Source organism: Ciconia boyciana, chromosome 4 (assembly GCF_034638445.1).
Source record: "Ciconia boyciana chromosome 4, ASM3463844v1, whole genome shotgun sequence".
Classification (NCBI taxonomy): domain Eukaryota; kingdom Metazoa; phylum Chordata; class Aves; order Ciconiiformes; family Ciconiidae; genus Ciconia; species Ciconia boyciana.
Window position 1 is genome coordinate 12,495,905 of NC_132937.1, and position 23,274 is coordinate 12,519,178.

A 23,274-nucleotide genomic window follows, 5' to 3' on the forward strand; every position below is an offset into this window, starting at 1 on the left:
TCTGATTACAAGAGGTGCAAGCACAGAAAGGAAACAGCCATACAGAGAAATCGCATATGGTGCAAGAGGCTTCCTCATTGGAGAGGGAACCTCCGCCAGTGTCAGCACTGCTTTTGTTCTTCTCTTCTGTGCACTGGGGCAGCTTCACACCCTTTTTGCAATCTTGCTGCTGTCTGAGCTCTCATCTGAGAACCACAGTTTTCAGGCTTTCTGGCAGGAGCAGCTACTAGCCACAAGACCTGGGTTGCCTCCTCTCCCGGCACAGATATCAGTGGTCCCAGAAGGACTTGTGAGCAGTGCTGGTTCATGGTCCTCCGGGACTGGGGTTTTGCAGGAAGATGTAGCTTCCATACTCACGCGGTAGTCAAGCAGAGACTACATCAGGACAACCCTCACCTTGTTACTGCCTGATAACTTAGGAAGGACTGTGATAAAAAGGACTTCTGAAGTGCACTGATGATCTTAATTACCTGGCAGTGCGTGCCATGGGCAGGAAAGATAAGGTTTTGGCAGAAGTGGCTGGGTGCTCAAGACTGGGCTGAGAGCAGCTGCTTGGGAACAAGCTGGTGAGAGCCCTGGGGACCTGGAGCCCAAGCACTGTGGTCAGTTGTGCTGCCGACACATGCTGGAAGCAGGAATGACCATGAAGGGGTGGGAAGGCGGCACAGGCACAACACGGCAGTGGGCAGGGAAGGGGCTGCTGGTGAGCCTGTCTCTGCAGCTGGAGGCTGGTGGCACTGGCCACAGCAGCAGACCTGACTGTCAGAGGCGGCCCAGGGCAGGAGTGGATGAATTTGTACTCCAGCTTCCCCAGCCACCCAGCAGCCCTTGCTGGATGTGCTTGGCCCATGTCCCAGCTGAAACACACAGCTGGGAGAAAAACAAGCCCTGAAATCTTTTCTGAGGCTTCGCAGGGCTGTAGCCACTTGTGATAGCCTTCCTCTTTACTGTGCTCTTCAGGAAGGCCCAGTACTCCCAAGCCTGGGGTCAGGCTCTGCTTTCTGCTGATGCACATCCTTCACTTGATTTGCATGCCCTGCAACACCCTTTATTCAGCAGCATCGAGAAGGCCAGCATGGGTTGGCCCCCTCCAAATACACTTTTCCCAGCAACCCCAAAAATCTGCCCCTGAGCAAAATGTGGTAGAAGTTTTGGTTTTGTTTTTGTTTTTTGTTTTTTCTGCAATGATGGTGCTTGTGGGCAGATACTCCAGCAGTCTTTCACCTCTCAGGAACAGAGCTGGAGTCTGCCTGCCCTCCTGCCCTCAGAAAGGCAGTCTCAGCCTCTTCTTCCTCGTCTGTATTTCATTTCTTCCTGCAACAGAGCTGGCAGGTCCAGGAACTTGCTTTTCCATTTCCTTCACTCAGATACGGAGCTCACGCGTAGAGAGTTTGCCATACCCAAACATGCTTGCCCTGGCAGAAGTGCCCTGTGGGTACAAGTGCATAGTCAGGACCCCACATCGCAGCAGGGCACAGCCTGGGAAGTAGCTGGGAGGTAGCTGGGAAATAGCTGCGCTCCGCTGCCTTGGGTGGGAGGTTTGGGGGGGGGGAAGCAACTGCTGCTCTGCCTCCAGCAACAGCAGCAACTCAGACATCACCTCTCCCTGCCAGGTGGTGCTTCTGGGTCTTTCAAGAAATACTTAAAGGGCTGCAAAAGCAAACCATATCAGTAGGAATAGGTTCCCCATTTGGAGGATCTTTGGAAAATGAGTAGGGAAATTCCATAAATTAAAAAAGACTAAAAAAACCCCCACATCCTTGTTCCCTCTGTGCACCACTCCCAGCACAATGGTTGTCAGCTCCTGTGTTAACTGTATATGGCATCTCCAAAAGCCCTTCATTACCCCATCTGAAACCTCAAATGCCATGTGTCCCATTTTGCCACAAACCTCACAGTGCGCTGCCATTTGAGCCATGTTTTGCAGCAATCTTGCCACCCTGGAGGATGTCACTCCTCTGCTGTGAGGACGTGCACTCCTATCGACCCTACAGACTTTGTGGTGGATTTGAAGCTCTTGAAGTGTTTGCAAAAAGGACTGCTGGCTGCTTCTACAGGCTGTTCTTCGCTCTCTTTTTTGTTTGTCTTATTGAGCTTTTACATCTTACCTGCCTGATACTATTTTTTGTCATCTAGACATGACTTCAGCTCTTTGAAGGGGGCCTCTGTTTTGAATAACCTCTGGCCCTGGCGGTTAGCCCTGCTGGTTCCCCTCTGCCTTTTGATACCAGGAGCCCTGAAAGGCTGCCTTAAATCTTTGCAGGCTTGCTGGACACTGTGACCATGCTGCTTCTTTTAGCTTCATTTTATCCAAGTTTCCTCATTTTATGCATTTCCCCTTTCTGAAGCTGGACAAGATGCCACTGGACTTCTCAATCTTTGGTGATTACGCAGGGTCATGGAAACAAAGCATGTTGTGGCTGTTACCAGCAGGCAGCCCTTTGCTGAGAATGTTCTCAGCCCAGTCCTGCACAGAGCTCAGTTTCCCATCTTCCTCCCTGGACTCGTGGTGCACATGGAGGAGCCACACACTAATGCCTTGCTTGCCTCTGCCTGGTATTGCAAACCAGCCATTGGGGTGCTTGAAGACCAACAGCAGTAGTACTACACCCTGCCTCTTCCTTTTGGTTGGGATCTCTGTTCCCAAAGGTGTATCTGTGGTGCAAAGGGGTCTGCATCTGTCTTCTAAAGCGGGGACCCCATTGCTGGGGCCACACCTTGGAGAAAGGGCTCCTGCCCTCCTGCCTGCGGCTGGAAGTCGGTGCTTGCAACCACACGTGCTACTCCCCTGCACAATGCTCTCCAGGAGTAGCACCTGGCTTACCAGTCCTCACCTAAAACTCCCCTGTGCTGTCATCCATGGACCACACACAGCTGCTGCTGCTCAGAGACTGGTTCTTGCTCTGCAGCGAGCATGTCCCCATGAGCACCATAGCAAGGGGAAACAGGCTCTGGGCTGTGAGAGCTGCTCATGGGCAATGCTGCCACTAAAGTTTGTTCAGAGGAAACCTCCTGGGTTTCATTGTACAGGTGGGGGCACTGAGGCAGAGAGAGAGTCAGCGAAGGGGCCAAGGAAGGAAGCCTGCACGGCAGACACTGATTTCAGTGCTGAGTTCCAGGACGGTGCCGCAACTGCAGCACTGTCCTTCCTCCAGCTGAAAGGGAACTGAGCTGTGCCCCAGCATCTGGTCCTGCCTCAGCACTCCTGGGCTACTGCCACAAGCGGGGGTCACACCGACCAGGGACCTGGGAAGCAGCTCCTGTGACCCCAGGGCTGGGACAGCCACTGTGCAGGAAGCTGGCATGTCCCCGGGCTATGCTCCATCTGGGCTAGCCTGAAAGTTGAATGTTCAGCTGTATTCAGCATGCACAAAGCTCTCAGGGGTTAATATGAGCTCATACACGGCTTGATGTCCCCAAAGCAGTGGTCGAAGAAGTGTCAGTCACCTGCATGCCCATCCCCAGCCTGGCAGCCCCTGCCCTGTATGGCGTGGCTGCTGCATGGAGCCTCGTGGAATTTGGGGATGTGTCCCCGCCTGCTGGATGCTGGCAGGATGAGCACCGGGTCTGCCTGCCAGGAGGGGCACAGGAGGGAAAGGCATCCCCCCCAAACATGTGGGCCTTTCCTGCAGACACACATGTGCCTGCCTGTGCCCCATGCTCCCTTGAGCAGACGTCCACCCCTCTGCTGCCCTCGAGCTTGGTGCTGTCTGCAGCCCTTGCAAGAAAAGGGTAAATCCCAGCAGAGCATGAGCCTGTGTTTCCCACCACACTGACACTTCCCCCCTTGCTCAGGTTTTAGTGCCTTTAGTGCCTTGAAAAGCTGCCATGCTAATGGGGTACCTTCTTTGTTCTCCATCAGATGCCACCCAGTTGCAGTGACGTGACAGTCACACTCCTTTGCCAGGCCTGATACTGGCTGCTGCTGAGTCTGTTTGATGAGATACCCTCTGCTTTCCTGTGAGTTGTGCTTGCAGGTCTGTCCTTAGAAACTGTTCATGACATTCTGGCTCAGCTGTAGGGTTCCCTCCTTCAATGACAGCTCTCTATCAGCTTGCTGTGGCTGCAGACCCCCAGGGCCTTGTGCTCACCCCTGGGGCTGCCTGTCCTGCCCTGTGTGCATCCCTGTCCCACCTCTCCCTGCCTGTCCTGCCCAAATGTGCATTCTCACCTCAGCTCTCCCAGCCTGTCCCCAAGGCAGCTTGGTGGTTTGCTGGTGCTCAGGCAGCTTGGCAGTTTGGTGGTGCTCAGGTGCCTCCTCCCTTTCCAGTCTCCTACAGCAGCCTCTGAGAACTGCCAGTGTTGCTTCAGCCCTGGCAGGCATCCAGGGGCCATGGCCACAGCTTTTGCCCTGATGATGAGCCAGGTCCCGATGACCTGGGCAGAGAAGATCCAAGGGGACCTGCCAGGACCCCCTAGTACTTGGCACCAGCAGGTCTCTGCCTCTCAGCTAGTGCATGTCCCTCAGGTTGTCTGTGCATTTGGACTCCCACTGCACCCTTAATCCCGCCCCCCAGCCACACTGTCACCCCATGCCTTTATCTCCCCCACTGCTGGGCCCCACAGACCCTCCCATCACCCCAGAGCAGGACCCCCCCCATACCATGAAGCTGTGCTTCTCTTTGCTTCCCGCATGCCAGATGATCTTCTCCCAGGGTTCATCTCCAGAGCCCAGCACTTCTTTGCTAAGACTTACTCCAAGATCTGCAAGGAGGCCAGGAGCAACTTCGCCAAGCAGCATCTGAGAGCTGCCTGCAAGGAGTAGGAGTGGAGGACATGGCCACTGCTCCAGGACCCTGCACAGGAGAGTGACTGGGAGATGGGCAGGACCAAGTGTGCATCTCACTGCTGGTCCAGAGCTGCCCCCAGCCTCGCTCTGTGCCTCAGGGCATGTGAGGTGGGCACTGGTGCTGGGGTGGGCACTGGTGCTGGGGCTGGCAATTGCTCTGCTCTGTGCCCACGGAGGGCAGGGGGACGTGGGGCTGGTCCTGGCAGGCAGCCTGCCACTGGGAGGTTGGGAAGGGACTTCAGCTAGTGCAGTAACGAGGCCAAGGACCTGCACTGTTTGCTAGAGTGAAGGGTTGCTGGGTTTGGGTTCAGGGAAGCTCCGAGGAGGGGTCATGCACACATCATGACTGTCTTACCTGCTCCTATCTGCTCTGGAGGTGCTCACAAGGCTGTGGGCCAGCACCCATCCCTCTCTCCATCGCCATCCACACCCCACAGCACCCACCTTTCTGCTGCCATGTCCCAGTCAAAGGGGTGCTGAGGGATGCTGAGCTCCCTGTGCTGGGGGCTGGCTGAGCTGCCCTCCCCAGACCAGGGTCAGCTCCAGGGCATGGCAGCACCTGGCAGCTCCTCTCCCTGCTCAGCCTGCCCCTGGCGGTACTCACAGCCCCATGTCCCCATCAGGATTCTGCAGCTGACCCTCCGGGGCCAGGCCACCATCAGGGCCACCCAAGCCACAGCAGCAGCCCTGGCAGCCACTGCCCCATACACATTGCCGCATGCCTTCCAGCCATGCAGGCTTCACGGGCTTTGTGCCCCATGCCCAGTTCCTGATCGGGACAGGATATTTGATAACCACCAACTGGACCCTGCTTGAGTTTAGCCAGATGACTCTGAAGAAGACTTCAGCAGCTGCAAACCCCATAGCAGTGACCCCAAATCTAGCCTCTCATACCTTAATCTCCCCGCTACGGCCCCTCCTGCATCCAAGGCTGCCCTGGCAGCGAGCACCCATCCCTGTGGCTAAACTCAGCTGAGAGCCACTCAGTGTCAGTGCCAGCAGCACAGGCAGCTGGAAATCCCCTCTCCTGCCCCAGGGCTGACTCAGAACCCAGTGGGACAGTTTGTCAGCACACAGTAGTCCCCTTCCTCATTTGGGCCAGCCTATGCACGTGAGGAGAGCAGCCTGGCCCTGTGCAATTTGTAAACAGCCCTGACCACCGTCCCCTCTGAGAGGTTTATTAAAGCAGTCCATGTGCAAGCCCTGGCTGCTCCATGCCTCTCTAAGCCAGGACAGGGGCTTACGCTGCTTCATTTCTGGATTTTTTTCAACTGTTTTGACTCACTCCATCACTGCAGACCATTTGTCCACATGGATGCAACAAGCTCCAGCGTGGTGTCCTTGCAGCAAAGGCTGGAGCCTCAAGCAGAGCTTTTCCCTTCTCCTGGGGGCTACTGAGGTGTAAAGGGAATGGATGGGCTCTTGGGGCTCATTCCTGCTGGACTTAGAGGTCCAATGCTCATGCTAGTCTAAGTTTAAATGCCCCGGAGCTCTTCCTTGTGAGTGATCTGCAGCCACTGAGCCTCATGGCGAGGTTGTCCCAGGCTCTGGGTCCCAGACCCACAACCCATCCTTCACCGTCTCCTTCCCGTGCTACTCAGGACTTCCTCCCACTGCCTGCAGGTTACAAGTTCCAGTTTGGCCACATGTACTGGGTCTGGCTGGGATGGAGTTAACTTTCCTCATAGCATCCCTCATAGTGCTGTGCTTTGTATTGGTAGCTAGAAAGGTGTTAACACACCAGTGTTTTGACTATTGCTGAGCAGTGCTCCCGCAGCATCGAGGCTGTCTCTCCAAACCCCCCTCACCCCCAAAGGCCAGTAGGCTGGAGGTGGGCAAGAGGTTGGGAGGGGACACAGCCAGAACAGCTGACCCAAACTGACCAAAGGGATATTCCATACCATACGACATTGTGCTCAGCAATAAAAGCTAAGAGAAAGGAGGGGGGGGGGGGGGCAATCGTTATTAAGGTGTTTGTCTTCTGGAGCAACTGCTACACTCTCTGAGGCCCTACTTCCCAGGAAGTGGCTGGACATTGCCTGCTGATGGGAAGTAGAGAATAAATCTTTTTTCTCCCTTTGCTTCCGTATGTGGCCTTTGCTTTTCTTTATTAAACTGCCTTTATCTCGACCCACGAGTTTTTTTAATCTTATTTTCTCCCCACGCATCCAGTTGAGGAGGGGGAGTGATAAAGTGGCTTAGTGGGCACCTGGCATCCAGCCAAGGTCAACCCACCACACCACACCTACAGACACCTTATTCACAACACCCTGAGCACCCTGGAGAAGCAGATGCCAGACTGAAATGGTGTGAACTCCTGTCTGAAACCTGCTCCGGCCCCCGCGAACATGCACAAGGAATAAAGACAAGGAACCCTGAACAATGCTGCCTCCCTGAGACATACCATCACTTGATGATCTGATGTAGCCCCCCCCCAGTCTGAACTGACAGGTCAAAGTAACCCATTTTCAGCAAGAACAAAAGATGGAACAGGTTTATGAGATGCTCAGGAGTGGTGCCCCTAATGGCCCGCTCCTTCTTCCCTGCCCCAAGTCTCAGTAGAGCCTCTGAGCCTGTGTGGCACCACTGGCCAAGTACTGCCAGAGCTGGAAAGGGTCAAAACAACATGGGCTCATGCAGGACAGCAGAGAAAAGAAATACCTAGGCAGGGGCAGCCACATCCAGCCTGGGTCTGGGAATACATCAGAGGGGTGAGGAAAGGACCTCTGGTCCTGCACTTCGACTGGACGATACGGGGACTGAATCAACTACTCTTGGCCAGGTGGGGTCTATCTCCTCCCTTCTCCCATGGTCTGCCATGAGCCAAGGATAGTTAGGGACAACCTATCTCCTTCTGAAGGTCTGGTGTTGGCTGTGGCCGGAGGCAGGACAAAGCCTGCAGTGCAGTGTCCCAGCACAGATACCCCTCAGGCCCTTCCCAGGGACAGGCTGAAATCACAAGGCTGTGTAGCAGGGAGCTCAATCAGCACCTTTTTTATTAATATGCATCATAAATAAATAAATAAAGGCGAGACACCTTGTTCTAACAGGGAAATACAAATTAAATATGGTACAATGTCTGCTAAGCGATGTAGAAGCAGGAGGTAACCTTGCAAGACCAGGGCCCCTTGCCATGGGGAAGCCAGATGAGGCACGATGCTGTGAGCAGTGTCAGCCCAGCCAAGGCACCAAATACTGGCATGGCCTTTCATTAACACTGTTCCTCATCTGACGTGCAGTGGGCAGCATGAACATGGCAAGGAAGGGGTTGACTCGCATTGCCTCTACCGACGACCCCAGGACCCCCAGTAGCCCCTTGTGCTAATACACAACACTCGCCCCCTCCCCACCCCACGGCACTGCTCAGCAAGACCAGAAACCCTATGCCAAGGGGAGCACCATCCCTCCCTCCCCATCTCCCTGGCTCCCTCTGGGAGCACCCTCCTGCTCTACCTGCCGGGAGCACTGCCCCCAAGTCCAAAGAGCATCCCTAGCCCAGTCAGGGACCCTGCCCTCACCCCCTCCCCTCCTACCCCTTCTCCACTGAGCATCCCAGGGAGTCCTAGGCACTGGCTCCCTGCTCAGTGTGGAGGGCACGGGGCCACCCCCCAAAGCACCCATCTCCGCACAGAGTGGCTTTACCCATCCTGGACCTATGTAACACTGAACATCCACACTCCTTCCTCATGATTCCATGCACCGCTTTGCTCCACACGCACACACGCACCCTGTCCCCTTACCCTGATTGTGGCCAGGCACAACCCCAGGCCCTGCAGCGTGGCAGTGCCAGGCCACTTGGCCTGGTACAACCCACCAGGCACTGCTATTACACATTAAGACAGGGTTGCTCCAGTGTGGGGGAGCCTACCTTGCAGCCTCCCTTCAAGACGCAACGCAACCCATCAGCACAGCCTTGCAGAGACCTTGCCAACACACGGTGCTCCCACCCCTGCAGCTGATGATGCCAGGGATGCTGAAGGCTGCAGACTGCACTGCCACCCCTGGGGAGGGGATGGCCAGCATCCTGCACCCTCCAGCATGAAACTGAGCCATGCAGCGGGGCAGCACTGCCCTGGCAGGGACTGCTTGGGTTCCTGCTATGTACAAGTCCATGGCCTACGGGTGCTGGAGATGGTGTGGGGTGGAGGGGGCTCAGACAGTCCCTGGTGTGGCTGCATGCATGGCAATGCCTGGCAATATGAGGTGCAGCTCGCAGAAGGCCCCAGGGGCCGAGTCAGCCTTTGGCAGCTGCACGAGGAGGAGTAAGAAGGAACCACCTACAGTTACTGTATTCTGTAATGGTAAGAAACTAGCAAGAAGCTGTGTCTGTTCCTATAGCAGGGTGGGCTTCCCCAGACGAGCCTCAGCAGCCCATGGTACTGTGCTTGGCCTCCCAGCCACGTCAATAGTCCTCATCCTCCGGGTGGGTGATGTACGTGATGGGCACCAGTCCCTTCTCGGAGCCAAGGCTGCACTGCAGCCAGTCACCATCCACCTTGGAGATGACCTGCAGGATGTCCCCCTTGTTGAAGCTCAGTTGTCCTGCCTCGGTGGCAATGTGATGGCAAAGAGCTTTCACCTCACTGCAGGCAGAGGGAGAGGAGGAAGGGTTAACTTGCCACAGCACACTCACCCCACTGAAGCCCAGGGACCACCGCGGGCACAGAGGAGCGAGGAAAACACCCCCTGCCTCTCCACCCAGCCAGGCTCTCAGCTGCCCCCCCAGCTCCCCATCACCTGCAGATTGCAGAGTTGGGGTGGATGGATGCACAAGCTGTGTCACTGCCCTGAACTGTCCCCTGGTCCATGAGTACAAAGGGGGCCAGGTGAACCGCAACAGGCAGAGCCGTGCCAACCCCAACCCACCATGTCCCAGCACCTGCAGGACAGCCATGTGGCGCCGCTCACCAGGGAGGGTGGGCAGACAGCCCCCAGGCTGGCCATGCCTCAGGGGGCACTTCAGGTGGCTCTGGCCAGGGGGTCTCCGGCTCAGGGGCTGCTTCTCGCCACATGCTTGCCCCGACTGTCTGGGCCACCAGCTGGAACATGGACTTGTCCAAGCTCAGCCAGCCAGAGGGCAACCTGCAAGAAGGAGATAGAAGCAGGTAGTGGCAGGGAAGCATACCCGGAGGCAAGGAGCAGCTGCTCTCATGGCAAGGTCATGCCTTAGAGGTCTGGCTCCATGCACAAAGTGCACTGTGGTCCCCAGGCTGTCTCCTGGTTGGGAGGGCTCAGCATCCTCCAGACACACCATGGCCTAGACTGGGAAGGACATTTCCAGTGGCCATAGAAGCAAGAAGGGTGCAGATGGAGAGGCAATGCGGGGAGGGCCCAGCTACATGGGGCAACTTCACGCCTCCTCCTCACCCGTTGTGAGCAACAGGGATGACTCCATGTTTTGCTCTCACTTAGTACGGGTTTTTGGGAGGGATGAGGTGATGATGGGGGTGGTGCAGCAGGAGCCCTTCCTGCGGAGAGGGAGCTTAGGAGCAGAGGCAGTGGTAGAGCTCAGGAAGAAGACTGAGCAAGGGTAGGAGCCAAGGAGGGAAATGGTGGTGCGGGCAGGCAGGCAGGGCTGGGCAGCGGTGACAGACCTCTCCGTTCACACGCTGCCTCTAATGTACCACCATGGTGTAGCCCAGTGGTTGGCTATTGACCTGACTTCCACCTGCACTGCTGCAATCCCAGGTTAACCAGCCCTCCCCAGCCCCATCCCTACCTGTTAGGCTTCTTGGGCTCTTTTTGCACCTTCCTGGACCCAAACAAGTGTCCCCACTTGATGGGCTGGCTGCCCTTTGATGCACTGATGCTGCTCTCCTCTTGGAGGGCTGCTGCTGCTACTCCCACTCTTTGCTGAGTCCCAGTCTCCTTTTCCTTGCTGTGCTTCAGCTCTGTAAGCACCGAGTCTGGGGGGCTGCCCATCCAGAAGGGCCAGCTCCATTCCTTCACCTCTTCGCTGACCGGTACTTGCTGGGGCTTTTCCAAGGGCTCTTCCACAGCTTCAGGACTTGGCTTGCTGGCAGCCTTGGGCCTCTCCTCCAAGGTACCCTCAGCCTCTGCACCCTCCACCACCCCTTCGCGGGGGGGTGGTGCCTTGCAGGTCTCCGCTGACCTGGGCACAGTATTCAAAGCTGCCTTCTTCTCATAGCGGATTAACTTCGAGCCTTCGGTCGAGCCCTCAATGTAAATCTGAGAGCTCTGCATGAGCTGGTACCACCAGCCCGTCTGCTTGTCCTTCTTCCCCTCCCATGTGCTCTCTCGCACCTTCCTCCGCTCTTCCTCCCTGTTGCCATCTCCGCAGGAGGCCCCCACCCCCTTGACTCTCTCACTCACAGCTTGCTGGGGGCTGCGGCCTGGTGAGATGTCATCATCTCTGGCACCCACTTTGCATGCTTCAGGGGTACTGCTGCAGCCATAAGGATCCTCACTGCTGCCCCGTGTCCGCATCAGCTGCAGGGTGGAGTGTGTGGAAAGCAGCAGGTCCTGCTTCACACGCAGCAGCTCCTTTTGCTGCTGCTGCTCTTTGCCCATCTGCATCAGGTGGTGCTCAAAAAGGAGGTCTAGGTTGAAGGGTAGCAGGGAGAGAGGCTGGAGCAGGAGCAGGAGCTCCTCGAAAAGAGGCTGGCACACACTATGAGACAGGCACAAGAAGCCTACCGGCTGGTAGTGTGCCAGAATGATATCTGTAGGGCAAGAGACATTTAATTAGATGAGAGGCCCTTGCCACCTTTGTCAAGCCACCAAGAAGCTGCTGAAGCTATGGGGAAAGGAGTTGGACACTAGTTTTTGGTCACAGCTATGGCTGCAGTGTGAGGCTCAGCACTGGGTCAGGGAGCACCAGATGCTCTGTGAGCTCTGGGCAAACTGGCCCAGGTCCTGCTTCCAGTCGTGCCTGCAGCCAGGACCTGCCTGTCAGACTATCCACCAGGATGACCTCTGCCACAAATGCCATGGGAGTAGGGTGCAAATAAAGAGCATCAAAGAGGGTTGGCACACATTAAGATTCTCTTCCCCACCTCCTGGAGATGAACAAGGAGCTGCAGATCTGGCCAGTACCAGTCCCCTGCAGAGAGAGAGGTGTCAGGGACAGCTGAATACAGTCTTTCCAGGGATCTGGCTGGGCTCAACTGTGAATCTTAACAAAATGAACTACCTGCAGCATTCATCCTTCACTTCATTTGATCACATCCGCAGTGCCCCCCCCCCCCCCCACTTTGTTGTCAGGTCTCACTCCCAGGGAGAGAGTTAGGAACAGGATTTGTGGCCATTTGGCCCCAGTGAGATAACAAACTTACACCATAGACAGAACTTGCACCTTATCTCCAACCCGTTTGCCTAGCCTTCTGTGTTCTGACAGCCCTAGCTATTGCTCACAGCTTCCAGCTCTTAATGATGGCTTGAAACAGATGGTCGTCTTCTGCTCCAGTAAAACAGGGTGCTTTCTCTTGCCACACTGCTCAGCACAAAGGCAAGTCTATTTTCCTGTCTGCTCCAGAGAGAAGTGCTGACTGCACACACAGACCAGAGAAATGTCTGCTGTCAGCCCCCAAACCTTCCAGAAGATACTGGGCTGGACTTCTTGCAGTGCACGGGGCCCTGGGCTGAGCACAGGCTGAGCCAGCAGCACTCTCAGGGGACCCAGCAGGTCGAGGGTGTCTGTCTCACTATGCACTTAGCACTTAGTCATGCTGCTTCTAAGCATCTGGCAGCTTGGTCGTTGCTGCTGGGTTATCTGTACGCTCCAGAAACATTTCTGGTTGAAAAAACAGATGCATCCAGTAAAATCTGATTTTCATTTGTCAGGAGGTTTTCCTTTCCATTTCCCATGCTTGAAGGATTTCAGCTAAGTGTTCACACCTCCAGCCATATGAAGCTCTCGGGCACTGGGCAGGGAATGCAGAAATTTGGGGAGGGTTAGATCTGGTCTCCTGCAGGTAGATTGAGGGATCTGCATTGGAGGTGATAACCTTGGGTACAAGCTGCAGCTGGGAAGGACATGGCTGGCCAGGCTCTCCACAGCTCAGGTGGAGGGAGCTGCATGGAGCTTTGACTTCCACCTCGCTCCCTTTAGCTGAGCAGCCCTCCAGCAACATGTACACTGGGTCTGTGTATAGTCTAGTCCTTCAGCTCAGAGCAGAGGGGAGCAGCCTAGGCTGAGAGACCAACAAGAGATACGTGTGCCCCAGAGCTTAGATCTGTGCTCTACATTGTGCAGAATTTGGCCTCCACTGCAGACCACAGCCCTCAGGCTCTTACCTTCATGGTTGTAGAGGTGGTTGAACCAGAACTCCAAGGACTGGATACTGCAGGAAGGAAAAACAAGCAGGGAAAGAAAGAAAAAGTGAAAATCAATTCACCCCCTTCATCCTAGCTGTTCTACAAGAAGTGTGGCTGGAAAAGGGCATTTACACAGCATAGCCCTGTGAACCTCAAGACCTAGTGAAAGGACAGTGGCTCACTCCCATCAGCATGCACTGACCACAGCCACCCAGCCTGTCACAGAGCCAGTTTGCTTTACATGAGGCATTGTGCAACTGTAACCCCTAACAACCATGTTTCCAGCAAGTTTCTTCACCATTTAGCTCCTATGTCCTTGGCAGAGCTTAGCTTTGCTGAGAAGGGCTCATGTGAGAGAGGTAAATCATCTACAAACATGAGACCATTGCTGCAGGCTTGGCCCAAAATATGCTGGCATCCTGTGCCAGCAGGGGAGAGCTGGGCCATCCTGGGTGGGGAGAGCAGGGCAGAGCTTGCTCCTGCTTGTAGGGGTCCCCCAACGTTTGGAGATCTTGGGAACTCTGTTGCCACTGTCAGAGCTCTTGCTGACCACTGGAGAGGAGCAGGGAAATACCATCCTAACAGCACTCATCCCTTTACTGCGGCCACCTTCTGTTTAACACAGAGTGTAGTGTGCACACTCCTTATCCAATCTGGAAGGGTCAGCCTTGAGTCCTGAACCAGGGCAATTTCTCCTTCAAAGCCTGCAGCTCCAGGAAGCAGTGATTTAAGCAGGGATTTTCAGGAGTAATTTATGCGTGTTATGTCTATCCCTATATGAACCCTGACAGACAGACTCTTCCCACCTAATGTTTTGGGGCTAAAACAAGCTGTCAATGTTCTTCACTGGGCTACAGCCAGCCCTTCTCAGTTCTGGCCTGGTAGGGGTAGGTTTTCTCCTTCTGGAGTTCCCTGAGGATCACAGCTTCTTCCTTCCCTCACCTACAGCTGGGGAGTGGCTTCCCAGGTTTCTTAAGCCTTTTAATTGGCAACTGTGCCTGCTTGCAGTCAAGGACCAGCACCTGCTGCCAGCCCTGGACAGTGACATGCAGTCAGCCCAGGGAGCCTGCTTACTTGAGGAGGCCAAAGATGAATGCGTTGAACCTCATGGTGTGGTTGGTGAGCTCTGTGTACTGGCTGATCTTGCTATAGAGGCTGTGCAGCAACTTGGTAGAGGGGCCTATGGAGAGAAGTAAAATGTTGAGATTAGTTGTGGTCAGCAAAGCCAAAACAGCATCACAGGAAGGAGCATCAAGACAAAGACAGAAGTTGGCTGGGTGCCCATGCCTATATGTGCATTGCCCCTCCACCAATCATCAAGATGAGCTCGCTCCATCCCAACAGTTAGACTTCACAAGGGGTGAAGTTGTGGTCTGTCCCAGACTGCCATTCCAAAACTTTGGGAGAGTTTCAATGGATGGAAAGTACCCCAGGGAAAATCACAGCCCTCAGCTCAGAATCAGCAGGTAAACAGAATATTATGGTGGGTGGTTATAATTTGGGGTGTCTGCAATCACAGAGATAACCCCAGAGCTGGAGATTTGCCACAAACAGGCTAGGAGGCTTCCCAGCCCTGGATGTAAGCTCTTTATGATGCAGAAATCAGTGTGGCCCTGCCATCTGTAACCTCAGAAAGGAGTTCTCCTGGATGGTAGCCACTGCCACAATCCAGGGTGCAGACTGGTGCTAGCAGAGGGTGCAGGTGATGTGGGCATGCTTGAGCCAAGTGAGCTGGGTGTGCAAATTTTCTTACAGACCAGGCTAGAGCACAGCTCTGCCTTATACAGTAGCTGTGCAGGGCTAAAGATGAAGGTCTAGAAACACCCTGGAAACTTAGAGGAGGGAAAAGGGCATTCTTATAGGGTTTTTTCTTTTTTTTTTTTTCATTGCTAGGGGCTGTTATAGGAGAATTTAGAAATTTCAGGGAAAATGACAATAAATATTTGGACAGAATAGAGCAGTGGCTCTCCCACCTTGCAAGAGAAGTTCAAGGTGCACCTTGTTCTGTGCAGGGAGCCAGGTATTATTCTGCATCCCCATCCTTATAGTCAACCTTCCCCAGCACCTCCCAGCCACAACACAGGAGTACTGCAGAGCGATGGGCATCGCTGCACACCCTCCATACCTAGCTGGGTGGATGCCTCCACCATGCTCCAGGGGATGTTCCTCCTCTGGCCAATGATCATGTCCAGGACATAAGCCTTGAGCCCGTCACTCAGGATGTCCTGGACAGCAGGGCACAGGTATTTCAGGATGAGATGCCCCACGTTGGGGCTCACGGAGCTATTCCCAAGTTTGGCCTAAGGGAGAATAGGCAACAGGGAGAGGGTTGGTAACTGCTCTACAAGGTACAGATGCATGCAAACAGTCCAGTTCCACTTGCCTATTACAGACACCCAGCAGGCAATATCCAGGCTACAATGATGCTCAGCAGCTCCTTGAACAGGCAGGCTCTTCCCCTTCACCCCTGCTGCCTCATACACCAATTCTGGGTTGCTCCCTGCAAGGTCTGCCCCAGGCTGGGATGACCTTGCAACAGCTTGGGAAGAGAATATCCCAGCTTGAGAAGAGGATATCCCAGTTAGAAGGGATGCCCAGTTCTCCCTACGGGTATAACAAGGCTGTCCTGCTGGAGGAAGAAGAGAGTAGGGGCTTTTTCTGCTGCTGTAGATTTTCTTGTTGCTATTTTTGAAGTAGGAAGCAGCAAGCGACATAGGAACTTCCAGTACCGAGGGGTTAAGGAACACTTAACTCAGTGACATGCAGAGCTATAATTCCTAGGGATTACTATAAATAAACAGGGCAAGGGCAAAATGGATGGACAGAGCCCAGGTTGAGGTGAAGAAGCATGTAAGAGCCCAGCATCAGCAGAGCAGGGACATATTCTGCTGCATACAGTCCTTGAACTGCTGAGGGGTCTATCCAAAGGGGTCAGCCCCCATCCTTGCACATCATGTCGGTGGTCCCAGGCAGTTGTGTTCAGGGCACAGATTTTACCAGCTGAGCTGGAATTACACTGGCCAGTTGGCACGGGTCCACAAAGGTCCTGAACTGAGACTGAACTTCTGGGTCAGGAATAATCCTGCCAGATCCATTGAGTGTGGGAGTATCAGGGATGGGTGCTGCCTTTTGACAGGTGGATGCTCAGCCCTTGGCACACTGACACATAATGAAACCCCAGATCAAAACCACAGTGTTGTCTGGCAAGTAAAGTAATGGGGGAATGTTGCAATTATTCCCCAAACAAACACTGCAAGAATAGGAAATTCACAGTGAAGCTTTCAAAAGCTGCGGAAATCCAAACAGCTCCAGTTATGCTGCACAGCAATCTCTGCATCAGCAACAATTATAATTAGGGGCAAATTACCCTGGGCTCTGAGATAAGATTGAATGGGCTTGGAATCTGTCCCAGTCAGGTTTCTCCTTGGGGATGGCACTCCAGGGCAGTTGTCATGTCCAAACTGTCACGTTGCTGCCCCAGAGTCCCTGCGACTGAAGCAGAGCATTCAGCTTTGAGAGGAGGCACCACAAAGATGCTGAGTGTCACAGGACTACAAACACTGGCTGGTACAAACAGAAGTAAGCTTGCTCTGCCTGTGTTATTCCAGAAATGAGAGATGAGGGGAGCATAGGCTGAAGACAGTCAGCCCCATGGGCAACCTAGATGAACTCTGAAGCTAGTGGGTTCATGGCAAGGGCTATAGGGGAGGCCCAACTGCCCCAGATGGGCAATGACTGATGCACTTTTTTATCATTACAGAGCCCTGTGAGACATCAAGGGATTGGAGACACTGCACTGTGCCCTGGCATCAGTGCCAGAACAGAATCACTGGATGGGTGGAGGAGGGAAACACATCTCTCCACTATATGAGAAAAAAGAGCTGGTGTACTGCATCAGACCAGAAGTCCAGTTGGCCTGATATTCTCTCTTATAAAGAGCCATGAGTAAGTACATAAGAAAGAATCAAACCAGAGCAAACATATAATACTTCCCCTTAATACTCTCCCAGCCTACAACTGCTTTCAACTCAGAGACTACCTAAGCTGGACATGATTCCTATGTGTTTAGTAGACACAATGAATTTCCCTTCCCTGTGTTTTTCCAATCTTCCCTTAAATCCACATAACCTTTTAGCACCCTCAGCATCATACAGCAAGAATTGTCACAGATTTACTATCTGCTGCATGATGTACCATCACCTTTGTTTGTTTTGTTCTTGGTACTACTAGCTTCATTGGATACCCTGTAGTTTTTTAACTGGAAGAGAATGGAGAGGAAATCTTTCTCCATCCTCTCCATGTCACTCATGATGTTGAGAAGCCATACTGAAAGCAAGACTTACCTTCACCCCTGGATCCCTGCTGGTTCCAAAGTGAGCCACAATCAGGTCAACAGCAGTGTTGATTGCCTTCACCAGACCTAGAGGGAAAGACAGAGTCAGAGAGCTGCCTGAGGTGCTTCTAGGTCAGACCCTGACCAAACACTTCATGAATAAATCAGGCAGCGGCATTTCAAGCCCATGTCAGCACACATGCCCTCTCTGGTGACATGATCAGCTCATGTCGGCTCTCTGCCAAAAACATGCAGAACCCCTCCTAATTCCTCACCAAATCTATCCCTGCTGCCTCCAACACTCACGTATCAGCCCAACAGTATGACAACCTTTAGAAGTGGCTGAAGCATAAGACACCCTGTCAATGTTCCCAAGGGACACAGACCATCACCTCCACGCACCATCCCTTGAGGGAGCAGAGATGGGGTCTGAGACAATGAGTCTTTTGCTGCTTTTATCTTACAGGGTGGCAGGGCAGAAGCCATGCATTTGGCAAGCTATGTAATGACTTTCAGTAACAAGCCAGTGGTGGGTAATCTGACATCTGCATCAGTATGATGCAAGAACAGAAGTGGAATAGAGGGGAAGGCTGCCATCTGGTAATCACCAACACATAGCTGGCAAAGGCATGGGAACCTTTCTGCACATCCCTTGCCTCTGACATGATTACCAAGGCAGCTGTCAACAACCCAGTCCCCAAGCTTGCCTCTACCATGGGTCTCATCACAGCCATATCTTGTCCTGCTTTGGAATCCTTTCTCCCACCCTTTTACATAAATGCTTTACCATGTAGGACCCAACAGACCTTTTACCTAAATTACAAAATCTCAGGCTAGCACATCTGCAACATCACACAGATTCACAGGTCTACCCTTGTATACTGAGACAGGGGTGGCAGCATGCCCTGCCTTAGGGTCACACTCCTGTGCTTGCCTGCTCTCTCCGCCCTTTCTTGTGGACTTAAGATCCTTTCTAATCATACTTCCTAGGACAAGCAGCTCAAACATACTCTGTGGCACATGGCATGGTGCAGAGAACACAAGAACCTGCCATGGAAACAGCCATCAGTCCAGGGGGAGATGTAGTTATGATGCTACAGTAGAGAAGGGCAGGGAAAGAAACCATTATGTCTACAGAGATAAGATAGAGAGAAGCACTATTTGCCTTATGCTGCGCTACGCCACACCCTCCTCCACTGTCACAAGACACATGGACTCACCCTTCTTCTGCAGCAGGTCGATGGAGATGGACTCTGTATTGCCATCTGGGGAGAGGCAGAACTCAGCAGGGGGTTTCTCCGCTAGTGAGAAGTAGTCAGGGAAGAAGTCAGTGTAGGTAAGCTGGAGTTGCCTCATAGACTGCCCTGCAGGGCCAAGACAGGGAGGAGAAGTATCAGCCCCAAGCCCTTATACCAAAGCCTCTCCCATATTGCTTTTCCCAGAAGCAACCTGCACCAGCAGGAGTCTTCACACCAGCCTGTCTAAGACAGCAAGGCTACAGGCTTGTTACTCTTCCAGCAATGGTTTGCAACATGAGCCTGTAGAGTTCAACCCCACAGCCCACCCAACATCTAGCTCCAGCTTGACTGGGGGCCCATGGGCACTGGAAGATGCTGTGGGAGGTTCACCCTCATGAGCTGGTGCTAAGGAAAACCTCACTGCACCAGAATCTCAGGGCTGCTGTGTGGATAGCCCCAGCAAGTGGGGTCAAAAGTAGAGCACAGAGAAAATCCCTACTTGTCACACACAGGCATCCACAGGCAACAAACTGCATGCCTTCTGCCTGTCCCCTGAGATGGTCTCTATTTTCAAGGGGTGACTTTTGCAGGAGCTCTTTCATGTGCTCGATTTCCATCTGGTTGATTCCCCAGCTCTGGGCTAGGCATCTTCCCATGAAGGAGGGATGAAGAAACTGTTTGGGTTGGAAGTGAGGTGTAGAGCTTTGGGGAATTCACTCCATGACTTGGGGCTGGCCTCAAGAACGCTCTCCCTCCCACAAACAGACCTCTCTGCTCCTCCCGGAGGACTCCCAAAGGTTCAGCCAAAAGCAGCCTGCCACTCTCAGCCCTTCCTACATAGGTTTTGGAGGACAGAGAAGACCTTAAGGGCAGAGCATGGAGAAGACAGAGCTCCGTGGAGCCCTACAGTGTTGCCAGCTGCCCCATGAATGCTACAGCCCAGCACCTAGCATGCTGCCAGGGTTGGGGCAGATGGGCAGACACCATGGGGCACAGACATGAGATCTCCAAGGGTCACAACTCCTATATGAGACATGAACTACAAGCTGGACACAGTCCAGGAGCACTTGCTGAGGTCTGAGCCAGCTCTTGGGCCATTCACTTTCCCCTTCAATCCAGCCCAGAGCCAGACCTGACTGCTCTCACCTTGTGGAGAAGAAGGGAGGCTCCACACAGAGTGTACCCATCAGTGAGGCAATTTTCACCTTCGTGTTGTACCCCTCAGCCCCACTGTGAGCAGATGCATCATTCCTCTCGCTCAGAGCAGGCAGAGCAGTGATGAGGCCAGGCATAGCTGGGATACTGAACCTGAGCCCCAAGGTCACCTTTCAAGACCCCCCAACCGAAAGGTGGTGCGCACCGTTCAGCTTGCAGTGGAAACGGCTGGTGTTGAGAGTTCCAGGGAGCTCAAAGATGGGGTTCCCCCGGTTCAGCCGGGGCTCTTGCTGCCTCCTGTCTAGGCTGCCTGCTAAGCTGGGCAGCCCCGAAACGTGGTCCAGACCCAGAGGGTTCCTCCGCCTGTACTCCCGCCACTTCAGCGCTTGGGGGGAGAGGTGGTTTGCTAAAACAGCGTGGGCAGTGAGCGCCAGATGGGAAGATGTGAGCAGATGAGAGGACATGGAGGGGAAATGGGGAGAGAGAGGATGAGAAAGAGGAAGGACAGAGAAAGAGAGACAGCAAGTTAGTTAAAAGTCCAGCAGCGTTTCAGGACATTAGCATACATACATGAAGGGAGGCAGAGGCCACAGCCTGGCAGAGCAGGGCAGGAGCCTGGGTGGCCTCATGGCTGTGGGCAAAGAGGGAGCAGGTTTGGGGTGCAAGCACCTGGTGTGGGGTGCTGTAAGATCAGCAGCCCCATGCTACCCTCTCCAGAGACACAGTGTAGAAGTCGGGACTGGACAGACATGCTCTTAGCATACGACTTTCTTTTGCAGGCAGAGTGATGATGGGGGCTGTTGGGTGCTGCAGCACCCAGATGCAATTTTGCCCTGGGCTGCAGCTATAAGGGAGGGTGGTACTATAGGGAGCAGTAGCCAGAGAGCTGGAGATGTTCCAGACTAGCACGTCCTGGCGGATGGGAACCTACCATTGAGGGGCCGTATTCCCATGCTGCTCGGGGGACCAGAGCTGCTGGTCTCACTGCCACTCCTCCAGTGGGGATCTGCATGGCCTCCCACTCTGCTCATGGGCATACTGTCCACTGAGAGGGGCAGGAAGGACCCACTGTGGAGTCGGTACTCGGAGAGCAGTGGGCTTGGCTCCAGTGATGCCTCCTTCTTGGGAACAGGCTTGGGGTTCTCCTTTTGTCTCAGGGCATCAGCTTTGGTGGTTTGGGAGGGCTGCATGGCACTGACAGCAGGGGAAGACCTCATAGGAAGCAGTCTGGCAGAGATGGGGCAGGATCTGCTCCTGGGAGGCTGGCTCTCTTCAGCCCTCTCTGCGGTGGGTGAGGAAGAGGAGTCCATGCTTTGAAAGAAAGGCATGTTGCATCGCACAGGAGAGTAACTCCCCAGGGGGGACGGACGGGTTGTCTCGGGGGCAGGCTTCTTAATGCAGCCATCATTGCGGGAGGCAGCTCCATCCACTGAGCGTTGGGTCAGGAGTGTGCTGTGGGCTTGGCTCCCTGCTGCTGCTGACTGCTCTGGTGAGGTGGCTGAGGCTGAGGACTGGGAATTGGAGGAGATCTGCTGGCTGGCAGGCCAGTTGCTGGACAAGCTGTAGAGTTGGGAAAGGCTGGAGGCAAAATGGCTGTGCAGAGCACGGACCTTGGGTGGCTTGCTGAAAAGGTGCTGGAAAACAAAGGGCTGGATGGGCAGAGTTGTGGGACGCTGGTCCTTGCTGTAGCGTACCACAGGTTTGCTGTCTGTGCCACTACCTTTGGGGAGAGAAAGGGGGACAGAGTGTGAGGATAGGCAGAGGGACAGTCATTGTCAGCCTGGCAGATCACAGGCAAAAGGGACCCTGCTCTCAGCTGTGGGAAGAGGATGAGCTAGAGGCCAGTGACACAAGCAGAGTGGTTCAAGTCTGAACCGGTTACACACATCATGAGCTGGCAGGATAAAGACATGTGGCCTCAAATGCAGAGTTTCCAGCTGTTGACAGCTGCCTGGAAGAGTAGGGCGCTGCACTGGGGGCTTCTCTCTCCTGGTAGGGTCACCAGATTCCCATCCTTTCCCCATCCCTAGCTCTCAGGACAGCACAAGCCATGGCCCCAAGTGCCTGCCCTCAGCCTGCCTCCATCCAGGCAGTACCACAAAGACATGGCCCAATGCACTGCGGTACAGCAAGATTTCTTATCCTGACTCATTCAACTGAGCACAAGCATTACATGCAATAGCACCGCAGCTCTGCATCCCACATCGCACTCAGTGCTGTTGGAAAGGCCGCTTGCTTCCCCTTCTCCCTCCCTCCTTTCTCCTGTAACTGTTCCCCCTCTGAGCACATAGCTCCCTTCCTCCCCCTGCCTGTACCAGACCCAAGCAGGACATTCCCAACCGAATCAGGCCCACAGCAGAATAAGAAGAGCTTCCAAGCCTGGAAAAGGCAGGTCTGCTTCAGCAAATGACTGACAGGGATTTCCTAAGGGTATGTGCTGGGTTTATCTCCTATGCGTGCATGCCTGCAGCTCCTGGTGGGGCCACAATATCCTGAGGGATGCAGCTGAAGCATGACATGCTGTGCACACAGTGCACAACACACAGAGCGCTGGATGCACACACGGGGCTGACTGGGATCCCTGATCACCACACTGCATCCCAGTGTGGCATGGCAGCTTCTGGCTTGCCTTCCCCACCACTCCTCCAGCCCACAGCAAATCCTGGGACAAAGGACCCATCCCAAGCAGAGCCCTGGTGTTACTTGCTGCCTGTGGGGTGTGCCAGGCCTCTCTCCCTATAGCTAGCCTTTAGCAGGGCTTGCTTTCCCTCTAGTCCCTTCTCAGACCCTCTAGGCTTGTATGCTGCTCTCAGCTGGCACGAGGCAGCTCTGCCTCTATCTCCAGCTGCAGGCAGGAGCTTTCCACACAGCGCTAATGCCTGCCTTGCTGTCACAGTGCAGAGGAAGGGACCGCAGAAGGGGGTGCAGGAACTGCTGGGATATATTGCCCTGAGAGCTCCTGTCTGCCCCCTCCTCCCACTCCCTGAGCAGCTCTTGCTCCTTCCAAGCACTCCCTCTGCAAACCAGGAGGGCTGCTCCCATGGCTGCCTTCTCCCAGAAGACCTGCCTTCCCTGCCATCCCACACCAAGTGCACGTTCAAGGCTCAATAAACAAACAGGACAATACACAAAAAACTCTTGCTCCAAAGGCCAAAATCTCTCCCATACCTGCCATGGTAATGAATGACATGTTCTTCCTATCTCCTGCCAGAAATTTTCAGGGCATTAAATGGAGACAGTCAGGTCCTTGGCATGTTAGGGGCTATCTACCACAGCAGTCTGGTCAGATCCCCATTTTAGACAGGCTCTTACTTGTGAAACAGGTACAAGAACTGTCTAGGGCAGAGATGGAGGTCTCCTGCCATGCTGGAGAAATGGCTGTATCTCTGATGGGGCTGTCACACAGCTTCCTCACCAGGACATGTAACGGCAATATCAAGGTGGAAAGCAATTCATGTATTACAGGCTTTCCTGCAGAGGGA

General features: G+C 54.1%; 1 protein-coding gene across 3 annotated transcripts in view; it reads right to left on the reverse strand.

The window, feature by feature from the left end:
• Positions 1-8,879: 8,879 nt before the first annotated feature.
• The window catches only part of RUSC2 (RUN and SH3 domain containing 2), a 37,014-nt gene continuing 22,619 nt past the window's right edge, over positions 8,880-23,274 (reverse strand). Inside the window, exons 4-13 of one of the 3 annotated variants that reach the window (XM_072859030.1) lie at positions 20,724-21,512; positions 19,998-20,198; positions 18,620-18,763; positions 17,410-17,486; positions 15,192-15,366; positions 14,141-14,246; positions 13,046-13,092; positions 10,509-11,472; positions 9,698-9,871; positions 8,880-9,372 (exon numbers count right to left, since the gene is read on the reverse strand). In XM_072859030.1, coding sequence (XP_072715131.1) covers positions 9,192-9,372; positions 9,698-9,871; positions 10,509-11,472; positions 13,046-13,092; positions 14,141-14,246; positions 15,192-15,366; positions 17,410-17,486; positions 18,620-18,763; positions 19,998-20,198; positions 20,724-21,512 — 2,858 coding nt within the window. In that variant the 3' untranslated portion in view covers positions 8,880-9,191. The remainder of the gene's footprint in view (positions 9,373-9,697; positions 9,872-10,508; positions 11,473-13,045; positions 13,093-14,140; positions 14,247-15,191; positions 15,367-17,409; positions 17,487-18,619; positions 18,764-19,997; positions 20,199-20,723; positions 21,513-23,274) is intronic. The other 2 variants (XM_072859027.1, XM_072859028.1) reach the window with 2 other exon arrangements.